Source organism: Alosa sapidissima, chromosome 9 (assembly GCF_018492685.1).
Source record: "Alosa sapidissima isolate fAloSap1 chromosome 9, fAloSap1.pri, whole genome shotgun sequence".
Taxonomy (NCBI): domain Eukaryota; kingdom Metazoa; phylum Chordata; class Actinopteri; order Clupeiformes; family Clupeidae; genus Alosa; species Alosa sapidissima.
In genome coordinates, this window is record NC_055965.1 from 14,045,303 (window position 1) to 14,062,038 (window position 16,736).

The 16,736-nt window shown below is 44.2% G+C and overlaps 2 protein-coding genes and 1 long non-coding RNA gene across 3 annotated transcripts; 1 reads left to right on the top strand and 2 right to left on the bottom strand.

The window, feature by feature from the left end:
- Positions 1-508: 508 nt before the first annotated feature.
- LOC121718353 (tropomyosin-1-like) lies at positions 509-3,752 on the bottom strand. The gene is made up of 5 exons (XM_042103377.1): positions 3,591-3,752; positions 2,601-2,810; positions 1,355-1,437; positions 1,159-1,234; positions 509-886 (listed from the first exon to the last, which is right to left on the bottom strand). Exons 1-5 carry the CDS (start codon positions 3,615-3,617, stop codon positions 731-733), a joined length of 552 nt encoding a protein of 183 aa, XP_041959311.1. The 5' UTR covers positions 3,618-3,752; the 3' UTR covers positions 509-730.
- Positions 3,753-3,767: 15 nt separating this feature from the next.
- Positions 3,768-15,039, top strand: mtif2 (mitochondrial translational initiation factor 2). The gene is made up of 14 exons (XM_042103202.1): positions 3,768-3,909; positions 4,325-4,484; positions 5,121-5,256; positions 6,268-6,439; positions 6,907-7,067; positions 7,717-7,893; positions 8,372-8,511; positions 9,426-9,550; positions 9,973-10,177; positions 12,288-12,543; positions 13,072-13,212; positions 13,491-13,655; positions 14,069-14,209; positions 14,521-15,039. The coding sequence occupies exons 2-14, from the start codon at positions 4,332-4,334 to the stop codon at positions 14,688-14,690; spliced, it is 2,142 nt and encodes a 713-aa protein (XP_041959136.1). The 5' UTR covers positions 3,768-3,909; positions 4,325-4,331; the 3' UTR covers positions 14,691-15,039.
- On the bottom strand, positions 7,818-8,939 carry LOC121718414. The gene is made up of 3 exons (XR_006033931.1): positions 8,656-8,939; positions 8,343-8,528; positions 7,818-7,918 (listed from the first exon to the last, which is right to left on the bottom strand). It is a non-coding gene; the product is annotated as an uncharacterized LOC121718414 (long non-coding RNA).
- Positions 15,040-16,736: the final 1,697 nt, after the last annotated feature.

Consider the following 16,736-nt stretch of genomic DNA (forward strand, 5'->3'; position numbering starts at 1 on the left):
ACAGCACGCTACCCATAGTTTTACAGGAAGGAGGAACTAAAGTCATGCTGCTGCTGTATATGAGGAACCATTGTATGTTTGCTCTCCTCGTTGAGATGGATAAAGTATAATCACACATGAAGCAGTACATGGAAAATATGCTTGTGTATAATACACTGTTATACATTTACACAATATACACAATATACATTTACTGATATTTTCTTTACATGGCCAACTAAAGAAGGGAGTTTAGCCTTTGAGCGTCCTTACTGACTAAATCAAAGTGCATACTGGTCCGGTGCCAATGCCGTATGGACTCGCTCGAATGAAAAAAAGAAAAATCCCTCTGGTCTGAACTCTTTGGGTGTCCGTACACTCCAGGGTGCCTCTTGTGATACTTCATGAGCCGGTCCACTGGCTAGAGAGGCAGTGGGGAAGGGATACTTGTCACAAAAGAGCTTAAGCAGTTCTAAAATTGACCTCAAGAACAACAACGGACGAAAAAAAAACAGACAACATAATAATAAACTTTCCCTCTGAAAATAGCCATTTTATGTACAACCATTACAGTGCAGACTTATATTTACATGATCGCCTTCAAGAGACACCACAGAGTGTTTATTTCAAAGCCTTAATCTGACCCTTGCGTCTCCTGTGTTTTCTCAGGGTTGGCTTACGGAGACTGCTTCCAAGTAAAAAAAAAAAAAAAAAAAATGGCATTCCCATCAGTTCATGCGAACGAATGCCTTTACTGTGCCACGTGAACACATCCATCTGGTCCGAGCTTCGCTCTGCAGTCCACCAGCCTCACTGATAACAAGGCCATACTGAGCTGGACGGGACGTGGCGGCCTTTCAATGTCACTTCCTGTGGCTGTGGAACTGGTCTCCCAAGAACAGTGAGCCTTGGTGTACGAGCACAAACAGAAAAAAAGACTTTTAGGATAGATCAAGTATCACAGAGTGACTGCAAAATACAGCAGTATACAAACATGCATACAATAGACTTCAGATGCTTTGAAATGTGAAATAAGTCTGAAATCTGAAAACACACCACCCTGAATATTGACACAGGATAGGTTTCTATGGTCAATGTAAAGTATGAAGTGCGAAACATTTTTACGTATTTAGACCCCTGCGGTTGAAAATGAGAACACGAAGAAAGGAGAGGGAGTACCTTTTCTTCAGCGTCACTGTTGGCTGTGCATGGCTGGGGTGACTGGGGGCATGTCTGCCTTTCATTCTGATGCTTTCTAAGGGGGGTATTGCAAGTACGTAGTTCAGTGACAAACCTGGGTAAGTTAACTCAGAGTAAGTGGTAAACCTCCTACAACAAGAGCACTATGGCTATAAATGTGCGGGGTCAGTCATACCTGTTCTCTATCTCTGTTTCTTCCTGCATTGCTTGCAGCTGCTGCTGTAGGTTCTCCCTCTCGCTCTGCAGGCTGTTGATAGTCTGTCACACGATCACATTATTAGAAGTGAGGAGCTTTAGGCCCTGATACAAAGTCGTTGCTAATAATAACAACATACAAATGTCTACAGTATATGTTGCACATATCTTATATACTGTATTTATAAGATATGTGCAACAAGATACCATTGCCCAAGCTTGGCACAATTTTAATAGCTGGTAAACAAAAGCCATTCACGAAGAGAATAGAGTCTGGTCACTCATGATTGATTGGGATTCCTTTCCACTTGCATTGCGACGGGCACTAACTTTGAGATCATTGCTCCAGCCTAACCAATCACATTATTCAGGGATTCATAACGTTACTTCCTACTTTGCCTAAACTTTACAAACTGACACTAAACAGCATTGGCAGTCAGGAAACAAAGTATATCGGCCTACCTTTGCTGTAAATAAACACATTCTTCCGACTGCAATTTTAGATTTGCAGGCGTTGCTACTACCATTTACCAAAGCTACTTACAATTTGAAACTATAGCGTTATCCCCTCTCGTCACTGATTGGGCAGGTAATCTGCTGACTGATGGAAACGTTAAACCTTAACCTTAAATGTAACAGTAACAATCCATTTTGAATGCACACTACTAATTTAGTAACTGATCCCACTCTCTTTCAGCCCTTTGTGAGTATGAGGGCCCGTCCTTGATAATTGATGCTAAACTGAGGCCCTGTCCCACAGCGGTCATAAAAGATCCCAGGGCCCTTATCTCAAAGAGTAAGGGGGTTCCCTGATGCCCTCGCTAAATTCCTGTCTGTAAGTCTGAGGAAGAGCCACAAGGCTCGAAACGCCACGAACCAAATAAAAAAAAAAAACTGAATGGGAGCTATCTGGTGTGCACATCATCCCTTATTCTATTTGCATACTCTTGTACTGGATTCTGCCCCCATCCAATTTTGGCCTGGGATGTGCGTGGCCTTATACTGCTTCTTGACTGGCTAAATTCCAAACCTGGCCCATTCAGTCTAGCCCCCTGATCATCCCCAGTGTAATTGGCTCATTCACTCCCTCACTCAACCACCTCAAGCTGGTGTGTGGTGAGCATTGTGGTGCTACACATTAGTGGTGGTTAGTGAGGTTCCCCCTTCACTGTAAAATGCTTTGGATGCCTTGAAAAGTGCAATGTGTTGTTGTTGTTGTCATCTACCTCCAGGGCCTCGGTGAGTCTGCTGTCCCTCTCCTCCAGGCTCTCCTCCAGCTCCTGCTCTTGTCGTCTAAGGAGCTGGTTGAGATTCTCCTGGATGCTCATCTCCTGACTCAGCTCCATCAGCCTCCTCTCCAGCCGCAAGAGCAACATACGCATGTGCTGGTTCTCATCCTGGATCGGATGGGTGTCCATCTCCTCTTCTAGATCATGCTGATTGAAGACAAGATTTAACAAACACACTTAGTCAACATGAGCACTCCAAATGGCTACAACAGACACTCTGAAGTTAGTGGTCTGTTAGCGGTTAATGAGACCCACTCACCCCCAGGTTCCCTGTTTCAATTGATTCTGTCGTAAAAACCATGACGTGTAAAAAACAGTTTAGCAATAGAATTTTTCTCTTTTAAGAAAACAGATGTCGTTGCTTATCTGTTACTATTCTATTACTATACTATTGAGAGGCAGCTGTGGCCCACTGGTTAGCACTCTGGACTTGTAACCGGAGGGTTGCTGGTTCGAGCCCCGACCAGTGGGCCACAGCTGAAGTGCCCTTGAGCAAGGCACCTAACCCCTCACTGCTCCCCGAGCGCCGCTGTGGTTGCAGGCAGCTCACTGCGCCGGAATTAGTGTGTGCTTCACCTCACTGTGTGCTGCGTTTCACTAATTCACGGATTGGGTTAAATGCAGAGACCAAATTTCCCTCACGGGATCAAAAGAGTATATATACTTATTACATTACATGATGCTGCTGGCTGTATAGGTAGAGGTTAAATTGCCGCTCATTGACATTTACATCAAAAATAAAACATGCAAACATATCTCTGTACATTGTAAGCTGTACATTTGTAAAGTTATGTCAGGGTTGAGTTCTGCATAAAGTAGTGGAGGAAAGTAACGTAGCTAATCTAAACAGATAGGCTAGTCAGTTAGCCTAGCCATCCCATGTCATCATAACGTTGATTACTGACGAACTGACAAACAAAAGCTTACCGTAACAGTAACAGGAGAATGTTCCATGGCCTTTTCTTTGCTAGGGAACTGAGTAATTCAGTGTTAGAGGAACTACACCGTCAAGATATTAATGCTGCCAAACACACTTCTTCGCATGGGCAACATGCAAACGCGTAAACAAGCGAATGACGTCCCGTAATACCGAACAGCATTGTGGGAGATTGTGTCATGGCGGCGCCCTTATGATGACATCTGAAACCGGTGGCTCTGTACCACTATACGTTTATTAACATTTTCATAACCTCACGGATCTCCATCATGGATTGACACATTCTTGCAAGCTTCGTAAACGTTTGAGGTTAGTTTATTTCTGTAGTTTGACCGAGGAAGGATTAAATCTCCTGTTACCAAGGCACACAATCTCAAGTGCTTTCACATTTCAGAATGTGCTTACAGCGACCAGTTTTGTATCAATTGCAAGTAACACATGTCTAATTTCGCTTAGTTTGTTAACATTATCACCTTGACCTTGTTGTTTTCATTTGAACTTGACTTTGTTGTTTCATAAACCAAAAATACCACTCACTAGTTGGCTGGCATCCCATTCATTCCTTCCTACCTGCAGTGCACACTAAGAGAGTTTTGTGTAAAGGCATCAGTGACGTGAATGTTTTGATCTAATCTATTTTATTAATACATAGACTATTAACTCACATTGCCATATTGTGTTAGCCTATACAAAAACTGGAGCTAAAACCCGTCTGTGTGTCCAGTTCAGTGATGAGGAGGATGACTACGTTGTTGAGGAGGGCGACCTCCATACCGCGCCCGGACGTTGCCCTCTCTCCATGGCCCCAGCCAGCCTTCTCTCCGGCATGGACCCCTGTGCCCCCTTTCACCTGCTATCAGGCTCGCTATCTGGCAGCAAAGCAGGTAACAGCATGACCCGCTCGATATAAGTAGAAATAGAAAAGACTGTCAAAATCTCTGCTGACCCAGAAAGACTGGTTTGTTTTTGTCCTTTAAAATAGTAAAAGTGTAATGTTTGTTATTATTGTAACAAACGGCAAAGTTGTCTCAGAATGGTTTTATTGGTTACGCACCAAGACACACAAACGTCATTACACAGGCAACACAAGGGAGGTCAATTAAACAAGCACGATACACAAACAGGGTAGTCACCTACAATACACGGGGTAAACACATGAGGTACAACATAAAGAAAGACTATACCAGCTAACACATACATGACAAGGTAAAAACAATTACTCTCACTAAAACCAACATCAACATTACACACACACACATACAGCATTATGGGAGTTCAGTCATGAACCAGCTAGGCTCAGTTCACTACATTATTCTAAACTCTCCTTTGAGGGCATGGTAAGGTAATCTGATTTGTGTTGCATTGGTCATTGCAGGTGTTGCATAACCATGTACCAGCTACTGTGTACAGGAGTTCCTTCATTGCAGAAATGAAGTGTGTGTGTGTGTGTCTGTGTGTGTGTGTGTGTGTGTGTTTTATATGTTTGTGCATGTTTGTGTGTACTGTCACCATGATCCTAGGGTAAACTACCTGCTGGGAAAGGCAAGAAGTACAATCCCAAACCAAAGAAAATCGAGAAGCAGGAGAAACAGGAGGTGGAAATCAAGCAGCACATGACTGTGTCTGAATTGGCCCAGGCCATGAATAAAGACATTGGTATGGCACATACATAGATGAACAAATCTGTTGATAAGCACATCTATGACTGCAAAGTAATGTTCTTCCAATGATAACTCTAGCCATTCATTATTAACCTCTGTTGGATGTACTCTAATGTAGGGCTGCAATCGCAATATGAACCAATGCAATTACCTAATCGCAAAAGCTACAAATAATCGTGCACAGTTAATTTGTCACATTTATGACTTTTATATTCATGTCATCCTCCTTCACTGTGCCACTTCTGCTTGGTGGGTGTGCGTAGTGCTTGAGGGGCACAGAAATACTTCAGCTTTGGGGCAGCCGTGGCCTACTGGTTAGTGCTTCGGACTTGTAACCGGAGGGTTGCTGGTTCAAACCCCGACCAGTAGGCACGGCTGAAGTGCCCTTGAGCAAGGCACCTAACCCCTCACTGCTCCCCGAGCGGCGCTGTTGTTGCAGGCAGCTCACTGCGCCGGGATTAGTGTGTGCTCCACCTCACTGTGTGCTAAGTGTGTTTCACTAATTCACGGATTGGGATAAATGCAGAGTGTGTGCTCCACCTCACTGCAGAGACCAAATATAAATGCAGAGACCAAATTTCCCTCACGGGAAATTCCCTCAAAAGAGTATATATACTATACTATACTATACTAGCTTCACATGAGCTTGAGCTTCACAGTCCATCGGGGGTGCTGTGCTTCTTGTGCACTGGCCATGCTCACCAATCAGGGGTGGCACAAATTAAAGAGACATTTGGAATATTGAACTAAATCAGTTCATTGGTGTATGTTGTTCTTTTTAACCTCCAGTTCCTATATCAACCCTGGAGGATGGAATGCACTCAATCACAGTATATGTCAGAGAAATCGCAATTAGATATTTTCCCCAAATCGTGCAGCCATACTTTAACTGAGTCATCTGAGTCTTTAGGTCATTGCTTTCTGTGCGGGCACTCTTGGCATATCTAGACCTGTATGGACCAAATGACAGCAGGTTAACATTACTCCTCATCTCCTTGGTGGTCAGATCATGTGTACGAGGCCCTCCTGAACACCGAGGTGGACATAGATGAGCTGGAGCCGGACGCATACCTGGAGGAGAAGTGGATCAAGGAGGTGGTGAAGCGCTCGGGAATGAAGTACAAATACGCCCGACTGGCTGAGGTCAAAGTCAGGGAGAACAAAGATGTCCAGAGACAGTAAGAGAGAGAGACAGGTTTACTGTTTGCTGTCTATTGTGTGCTCGCTTGCTTTCTGGTATGCGTCCATTTTGGAATGTGCTCCCTCGGAGATTGGTGACACTGGCATCATACTTTGGTGTAATAGATGCTCAGGGATTTTCCCAATAGAGTACCGAAGTGTGACGTTCCGTTTCCATGACTGCAGTGTCACTGGATCTAAACAAACTTTCCCAATTTATGTGCTGCTGTGCATTTGTTCTGCTGGACCCTCTGCTGGAATTGTGTTCTCTCCCATGGCCAACAGCCTACCTCCCAACTGCCCTTTTAAATACCTGTTGTAATAGCATATATATTATTATTATTATTATTATTATTATTACAATATTGATAGATTTATTATATTAGATACATTTTATATAGATAGATGTATTGATTTATTTATTACTTTATTTAACCCCAAATTGAAAAAATGTTTGCGTCTCCAGGCCGCCAGCTGACCCTGCGGCTCTGGTGAGTCGCCCCCCGGTGGTCACCATCATGGGCCATGTGGACCACGGCAAGACCACCCTGCTGGACAGCCTGCGCAAGACCCAGGTGGCGGCCATGGAGGCCGGGGGCATCACACAGCACATAGGAGCCTTTCTGGGTAAGGAGGAGTAAGGACAGTTAACGATAATGGTGATAGTGTTTTAAAGGAACACAGTACGTGTAAATAGTACTTGTAATTCAGTCTATGGAGACAGTGTAGTAAGTTGTTGTTGGATACTGTTGTTTGCAGTACACTGTACTGTTCTCTGTTAACATGTCAGAGCATTTTGAAGGCTGCTCTAGAATGCCTTCTGCTAAGAAGTTTTTGCTGTTCACAGAGACCAATTTACGCATTTGAAACAAAGATGTGCATTCTTGCATGGTACCTTCTGATAAACATTAAACAGCATGTGATTCCAGGAGTAGTTCACAGATGACCTGATTTTGGTCATCAACATAGCCAATAACCTGATAAAGGTTTAGTGCCGATACATGTTGGTGTTTGTTTTTAATACTACAGACCTAGTTAATAAAAGCTTTTAACTTTCTCAATCCACAAAGTTCCAGGTTTTGGCATTTTTGTCACCTTATTCACCTTTCAGAGAGGGTAGAGAAGCTCCGTCACTCTGGCTCCATATCAGTTTCTTTTTTTTTTTATTGAACGATAACATTTCCAAATTTTTAAAAATGTTACGTTTAACGGCAATGTCGTTATTTGTGTGATATACGTGTATCTCACTGTGCATATTGATTGGATCTCCCTCCAGTCCAGCTGCCTTCCGGAGAGAAGATCACGTTCCTGGACACTCCGGGCCACGCGGCGTTCACTGCCATGAGGGCGCGTGGAGCCCTGGTTACCGATATCATCATCCTGGTGGTTGCTGCGGACGACGGGGTCATGAACCAGACCATCGAGTCCATACAGCTGGCCAAAAAATCCAAAGGTGCGTGACTGCAACTTTTTGGTGACTACAGGATAGAATAGAGGGCATTTACAATGTATAAGCAGGCATGCAGCTTCAGCTAAGAGGAGACTAAATATTGATAAAAGCATTTGGAAATCTAGACCTACTGAACAATATTGCTAACAACCTAACTGAGCAACATTAGAAAATGAAACACACCACAAGATCAGTCCAGATCCAATCATTTTTCAATTCTAATCAGACGTAATTGTACAGACAAACCCTTTGGTCATCGAACATCGGACAAACCCCCTGGTGGACCTCGATCACTATTTTTCTGGTGGCCCTGGTGTGATTGTGATGATTATACCTGGCGTTTTTAACCTCCAGTTCCTAAATAAACCCTGGAGGATGGAATGTACCGGTACTTTGGTGTGTGTGTTGTTCTTGTTTTGCATCCTCCACCGTGTTGGCTGTGTTTTCCTCACGTGTGCGATGTCGCCTCTGGCGTCCCCAGTGCCCATCATCCTGGCGGTGAACAAGTGCGATAAGCCTCAGGCGGACCCCAAGCGGGTCAAGGAGCAGCTGCTGGCCCATGACATCGTCTGCGAGGAGTACGGAGGTGACGTCCAGGCCATCCACGTGTCCGCTCTCAAGGTACGAAGCCCTCAGCCCTACAGTGCATAAGCACACACACACACACACACACACACACACACACACACACACACACACACACACACACACATTAAAGAATTAAAGATAGAAAGCTACATGAAGATGAAATATACGTAAGCTTACATCTCACGAAAGATGACAGCTAAAGGACCATGAGGAGTGTGGAATTGCAGACTTCACGAATGACAGACTGTGCCTTAAAGAAGCCCTATGCAGGTCTGGTTATTCCTTCGCTGTTTCTGGGTTTTCGCCTGATTTGGGCTCGCATTTTTCACGACATAGCTCCCCCTGCAGCTTCGGTAGCAAGACTGCTACACTAAACCCCCACGCGCTAGCGAGCTAGCCATCAAGAAACCAAGCTAAACACATACAGGGCTCACAATAAAACAGTCGAGCAAACACATTGTTCAAGAGACTATTAAACCACATTACAAAAATGAAGTTCACCCAAGGGTAGGTTACTTACAATTTCAACAGCAAACTACAATCTGACTACATTTTCGAGGCGAGAATGGATACTTCCGCTGAGTTACATCCGGATGTATTCGGACCGCGACCAGAAAGTTGCATATTCGGTTTTTCTGCGGAGAAGCACTAGGGGGAGACGAAGCACCCACCAAACGACCCAAAAAGTGTTGTAGAACCATCAGAACGACTCTCAACCTGCATAATTAAGGTATTTTTTGCTAAAATTGTTGCATAGGGCTTCTTTAAAGAAAGTTTGTAAAAAGTTTTTTTTTTTTTTAAACATCCAAACTGTCTTAAAGGTGCAGTCCACAATTCCACACTCTACATAGTCCTCTTGCTGTCATGTTTAATGAGATATGAGCAGTAAGTATATTTCGTGTGTGTGTGTGTGCGTGCGTGTGCACGTTTGTGTGTGTGTGTTTTAGGGTGATAACCTGATGGAGCTGGCAGAGGCGACTGTGACGCTGGCGGAGGTGCTGGAGCTGAAAGCTGACCCCTCAGGTCTGATGGAGGGCACAGTCGTTGAGAGTCGCACAGACAAGGGCAAAGGGTACATCTGTCCATTTTATCATCATCATTGCATTTTTGTCATTGATCATAACTTATCTTTTTTGTTTTTGATCTGTAAACTCGTCCATTCCTGTATTCCTAACATTATGTATTAACCATGAATGAGTGAATGTTCTCTATTTCTCTATTTTTGGGATCTTGTATGTCTATGGTCTCTGTTTTATAAATATGTATAAATGGCCTATATTTCACTTGGGTTCTTGTATTTCTATGGTCTCTGTTTTATAAATATGTCTCTGCTTGCTTTCCGTTTGTTGTTTTTTTGCTATATTTTAGTTTGTAAGTCAATTAACCTGCATGGTGTGAGGGGTGGATAATAGGTGATATATAATCACTGCATCAACAAACACAATGTGCACTGCAAAACCTTACCCATGATGCCGTGTGCTCCCCTCTTCTCAGACCCGTCACCACAGCGATCGTCCAGCGTGGCACCATACGGCGAGGCTCTACACTGGTGGCGGGGAAGACCTGGGCCAAGGTGCGCTTCCTGTTCGACGAGAACGACCGGCTGTTGGGCGAAGCGGGGCCCAGCTCGGCGGTACAGATCGTGGGCTGGAAGGAGCTGCCCTCGGCTGGTGAGGAGATCCAGGAGGTGGAGTCGGAGGTGAGGCCTACGGGAGAGAAGTTAGGGGAACACCCCTCTTATTTAGGTGCCTCCTCATCCTCTCTTTCCTCCTGGGTTCCTACATTCTTTCTCTGCACTTCTGTTTTGGCAGTCTTCCCTACTTTTCTTCAAAACTCTGCTCTCTCTTTCACACTGTCTTCTTACACACTCTTTTCAGCTCTCCTCTCCTCCTCTCCTCTCCTCTCCTTCGTTCCTCATCACTCTTCCTCACCCTGGACACTTCAGACACGGTGGAGCAGAAGCACTCTCTCCCCTCTCACCTTTTCAGTTCTCCTCTCCTCTTTTCCTCCATCTCTTCCTCATCCCACGTTTTACCTGTTGGCACTTCCCTCCCTTCTTCTTTCTCCTCCGACGTAGTGAAGCAGAAGCACCACATTTTGCTATCTTTCACTCCTCTTCTTCTTTTGTAGCTCCCCTCTTCATCTATCCATGTTTTTTCTTCTCTGCTCTCTATCTCTCTCTTTATCTCCCCTCTCTTTTTTCCAGTTTTCTACTGCCACATCTTTCCCTTTTCTCTTCTCCTTTCTTCCCAAAGGTCAATTTATAGTTCAGGTGACGAGTGTCGCTTGACAAAAACGAATTGTTCTCGACAGAAGTTGCGGAACTGTAGGCTACAATGAAGTATTTGGGCCACACATGCCCACGAAATTTCAAGAATAAAGTTAAAATATCATGTTGACTTTATTCTTGTCCTTTTATCTTAATTCTTGACTTTAAAACAGTGAGGATTTCCTTGTTGCTAAACCTGATGCTTTAGTTATAATTTCAAATCATCTAGGCTAATTCCAAATCATCTAGGCTACACAATGTCAAGAATAAAGACTAAGATTAAAGTCGACATGATATTTCAACCTTATTCTTGAAATTTCATGTTTAATGGTGACATGTCACAACGTTAAAGTCGACATGATATTTTTGCTAAATGAATACATGTAAATGTGGTGAGGATTATATATGCTGTAGTCTGTACATACTTTTTTAACAGTGTGGAAAGATTTCAGTGGACTAGTCCAGCCTATTTCCACACAAATAGGAAGTGGTTCTGTTTACTTTCATTTGAATTTGTGCATGCGGCCACATAGTCTCTGCATATGCACTGTAGTCACGTAGCTGTGAGTTAGCGGAATAGTGACAAGATATAGAGTCTCACACACACACAAACACACACACAAATAGGAAGGCTGTGTTTCTATGACTGCTTTTCATTTTGTCACATAGTATGTGCATGTAGTCACGTAGCTCTGACAGCTAGTTTCATGTCCCTTCCTGTCAAGGCTTTTCAGCTTTGGGTGTATTTGAATTTTTCTACCCTCAGTAAATGTCATGTGGAGGTGAGTTTAACAGGTGTCCCCTTTACATTATTCAAAGCTGCTAGACTATCGTTGCTCAGGAGATACTCTATTGATGTTGTCTATGTGAAGAGATCAAACTCCTAATACACTTTCTTAATATTGTGTTAGTGTTAAAATAGGGTTTTTATAGGCTATTTTGTAATATGCTATAATCAATATAAGTAATACATTTTAAGTCTCAATTTATCAAGTGCCCCCAGACCCCCTAGCATTTTGGGGGTCCCATAATTATTTTCATTCAGAGGGCCCACATTTTCTAACAGCACCCCTGCACACAATATAACTTGAACTCCAGTAGACATTTGAGTTGATATTCAATCAGAGTATGTGATAATGTCTGCACCATTTCAATTTTTTGATGTATGGCTAGCAGATGTCTATTTTACGTCATATTTTGTTGAGCGACACTTTTCGCCTTAACTACAAATTGCCCTTCAGTGTTTTCATCCTAGCCTCCTCTTCTCTTCAACCCTCTCTTCCTCTCTCCTCATCCTCTCGATGCTCCTCTTCCTCTCTCCTCATCCTCTCTCCTCATCCTCTCAATGCTCCTCTTCCTCTCTCTTCCTCTCTCCTCATCCTCTCTCCTCATCCTCTCAATGCTCCTCTTCCTCTCTCTTCCTCTCTCCTCTTCCTCTCTCTTCCTCTCTCCTCATCCTCTCAACCATCCTCTTCCTCTCTCCTCATCCTCTCTCCTCATCCTCTCAACCCTCCTCTTCCTCTCTTCTCTTCCTCTCCAGCAAAGGGCGAGGGAGGTTGTGGAGTGGCGAGAGTACGCCGAGGAGCAGGACAAGCTGAAGGACGAGCAGCAGGCCATCGAGGCCAAGCAGCGCGAACACCAGGAGAGCTACCGGCGCGAGCGCGAGAGCCTGGCCCACCTGAGCTGGCGCCAGCGCAAGGCGGCCATGTACCGCGCCAACAAGCACCGCATGGCGCAGAGACCCAGCGAGAGGAGCGGCGACAGCGAGCAGCTCACCGTACCGCTCATCATTAAAGGTGTGTGTGTGTGTGTGTGTGTGTGTGTCTGTGTGTGTGGGGATAGAGGTTCAAAGAAATAAAAGGATACTGAGTGAGGGTGTGTGTGTGTGTGTGGATATAGGTTCAAAGAAATAAAAGGATACTGAGTGAGGGTGTGTGTGTGTGTGTGTGTGGACATAGGTTCAAAGAAATAAAAGGATACTGAGTGAGGGTGTGTGTGTGTGTGTGTGTGTGTGTGTGTGTGTGTGTGTGTGTGTGTGTGTGTGTGTGTGTGTGTGTGTGTGTGTGTGTGTGTGTGTGGATAGAGGACCTGAGACATAAAAGGAGAGGGAGGGAGGAGTTTGTGTGTGTGCGTGCGTGCGTGCGTGTGTGTGTGCGTGCGTGTGTGTGTGCGTGCGTGTGTGTGTGCGTGCGTGTGTGTGTGTGTGTGTGTGTGTGTGTGTGTGTGTGTATGCAGGTGTAGTCGGTGGCACACATGTATACTAATATAACAAGCTTCATAGCCTTCTTGCATCAGCCCCTTTAACCCACATCTTGTGTTGCTAGGTGACGTGGATGGGTCTGTGGAGGCCATCTTAAATATCCTGGAGAGTTACGATGCCCACTACCAGTGCCAGATGGACATTGTGCACTTTGGAGTTGGCGACATCACAGAGAATGACATCAACATGGCAGAAACATTCTCAGGTTAGCCACGCAATTAGATTAAATTGGACTCTCTGCTACCAAAAACAAAATATCAGTCTCTGTTTTTGCCTTTCTCTTGTCTCTGTCCATGTATCTATGCCCATTTTTGTAGGAATTAAAAGTTTTGTAGGAAATAAAGTTTCATTGTCAAAGCTAACAAACTCATGCACCAGTCAAACAAATTGTTAAATTTAGTTTTGGTTGTACTGCTACCATAAGAAAATCATCAGTATGTGTGAGTAACTATATGATTGTCTATGTGTGTGTATGTTTTTCAGGTATAATATACGGTTTTAACGTCGAGGCCAACAAGCCCATCCAACAAATGGCTGCTAAGAAGTCTGTCCCTGTGAAGCTGCATAAGATCATCTATAAGCTCATCGACGACCTGAAGGAAGAGCTGAGCAGCAAACTGCCCCCGACCATCCAGGAGAATGTCATTGGTAAATCGGCATTAGACAACACACCACTGTGGGGTGGGGGGGTTGATGTTGGGATTGATGTTGGGGTTAATATTGAGGTTGGGGTTGATGTTGATGTTGATGTTGATGTTGGGGTTGATGTTGTTGTTGGAGTTGGGGTGGTGGTGGTAGTGGAGTGGAGTGTCTAAGGAGCTGGTTTAGCATGCGGTACCATAAAAACTACCGTTGTTCCCTTGAGCAAGGTGCTTAGTGATGTGTAAGTGACATATGTAAGCTGCTTTGGATAAAAACGTCTGCTAAATGAATAAATGTAATGGGACATTCTGCCTGACATCATTCCACATCACATCGTGGGCCCGTTAGAACCCAGGTTGGAGTCCATCCTGAGGTCCAATCTCACGCCTGTTGATTGGTTTTTGTCGTCTCTGTCTCAGGCAAAGCATCGGTGTTGGCCACCTTCTCGGTGACTATAGGGAAGAAAAAGATTCCTGTGGCTGGCTGCAGGGTCCAGAAAGGGCTCCTGGATAAAAAGATGAAGTTCCGGCTCACCCGTGGACGAGACATACTCTGGGAAGGTGAGGTCCTGTGAATAGAACAGGTCAACAGACTGACTGTTATATTATGGCATGCAAGCAAAACAAAAAAGTTCTGATCAAGTTTATCACCTCATCTCTGTACATCTAGTCTATTTACCATGTATGTATTTACAGTATGTATTTAGTATGAATGTATTTAGTCTATTTAGTATGTATGTATTTATCTACAAAAATAATCAGATAAACATGGAAAGAGACTTCTCCTACATGGCACAGTGAATGACTTTTAGAAGGTTTTTGTTCTCTAAAAGCTGACACTTCTGAAATGGGAAATGGTATGTCCCTTGCAGGCTCCCTTACGGCCCTGAAGCACCACAAAGACGACGTGCAGTCGGTGAAGACGGGTATGGAGTGTGGGCTGTCTCTGGACGAGGACGTGGAGTTCAAGCCCGGGGACGAGATTGTCTGTTACGAGGAGACCGAGGTCCAGCAGAAAATATCCTGGGATCCAGGATTCTGAGAGACAATTTAGAAATACTGTTTAGTATTTCCTTCAAAAACAAAGGGTGAAAACATAGATAACTCACCTCTGAGTTACACATCAAAGACAACCCTGAAGCGGAAACAGGACTGAGATACATTACCGCATCAAATGCATCATTAGAAAGCAGAAACGCTTGAAAATGTACCACTATTTACCACCACGAAAAATGGCCATGCTATATTCATACCAGGGAAGCAACCGTATATATCACTGTTTGTCATCAGTGCCTACTGGAACAGCATCAATCATCTGAATGTCAATACAGAGCTTTATTCTGTAAATAGATATTTGCTCCTGTGAAATAATTAAAATGCTTTATTATAAAGAAACCTCCTGTTTAATTTGGAAACTGTGAAGGCTTGAGTAGCTTTCTATCTATCTATCTATCTATCTATCTATCTATCTATCTATCTATCTATCTATCTATCTATCTATCACTTCCTGATCTCATATTTGGGTCCTCCCTGTGCAGGCTCCACACTGAGATTAACTTCAAGTACTTTGCCTCATCTCACATCTCCCGCCACTACTTTAGGTATTAGCAGTCGGCATCCCATAATCATAATGACTTCACATCAGGATCGTAATCATGATAAAGTCTTGTCTTTAAATGATTTCTCAAGCTGTGTGGGATACAGAATAAACACAAGGTGGCGTGAGTGAGTAAACCTAACAACCCCCTTCAGCTCCGAAATGAAGAAAGTCCCTCTATTTGCTGAAACACACATAAGATAGTCAACAAGCTCTCCAACAGACCGCACAACGTGTCCAGCAGGGGGCTCCACCTCTAGCTCTGGGTTTGCGCTTCCCTGACTCATGTCAGATGTGGCACGTATGTGCACATGGGGCTTCCTCTTACTACAGTCTCACTGGCTGGCTGTTGTTCGCTGTTACATAAGCTCTTATCCCTCCGTGAATTCTCTGTGAAAAGAGAGGTATTCAGAAACCCAAGACACACATGGACTTCTTACCATATCACCATCAGATACAGACACATGCAGCTTGCGAGAGTTTGCAAGGAAATTGCATAATGTTTATTATGGTTTGTTATGCAATGCCTAGTAACAAGAAATACGGAAGACACGTACGAGTGGCGATGGCAACGCAAACCGGAAGGTTTTGCATGTGTTATCAAGCAGTGTATGATTAAGAAAAGTATATTCTCCCTCTTTCTATCTCTCTCTCTCTCTTTCTCTCTGTAGACTGCCTCCCTCCATCAGAGAAAATATTTACTTAGAGCAAGCAGAGGCATCTGCAGTGGGGCGGCCTGGTGATTATCAGGCAGGAGTTCAGGACAGAGTTGTGTGTGGTTGTGCGTCTCACACGTCCACCTCGACTGCACTCCTGCTGCTGCTCGTCCCTTGCACAGGCGCCATGATCAGCAGTCGCGTCGCCTGCAATCACAGCTGGGACCTGTCTGGACAGCTCCCCTGTCTCTCTCTCTCTCTCTCTCTCCCTCCCTCACACACACACTCTCACAGACACATTCTTACACACACACACACACACACACAAGGGACCACGACATGTGTCGCTGGATGGGGGCCAGTAAAATGTCAGTGCCTCATATTATGTTAGACCTCTGGAGAGGTGGGGTTGCTCTGTTGGACATTGAAGCCGTGCCCAGATAGACAGCTGTTATCAGTGTAGATTATTGCCTCTGGTAATGCTTTATGCAAACCATTGACTGGTGCTGGCTGTGCGTGCTACTGTGAGACCAGCTGCTGTAGTCCAACCAGTTGTGCACTACGCATTTTGCCTTAAAGGCTCAACTTATAACTTTTTTTTTGTTGGAAAGTACAGGGGTTGCACAGATAAAAAGGATTGATTTTTTTAAACATATTTCTGCCAACGTTTCGACATAAATCAATAATGCCAATGGCATTTTGGGTAAATTGTTGCAGCACAAATGACTGGGCCTCAGTAACAAAAACTGCCAAATTGTAAACTGTTTCATGAGGAACTGTGTCTAAAGTCATACTGAAGGCATACCAAAAACTAGCTCCAGGAAGGGAAACTCAA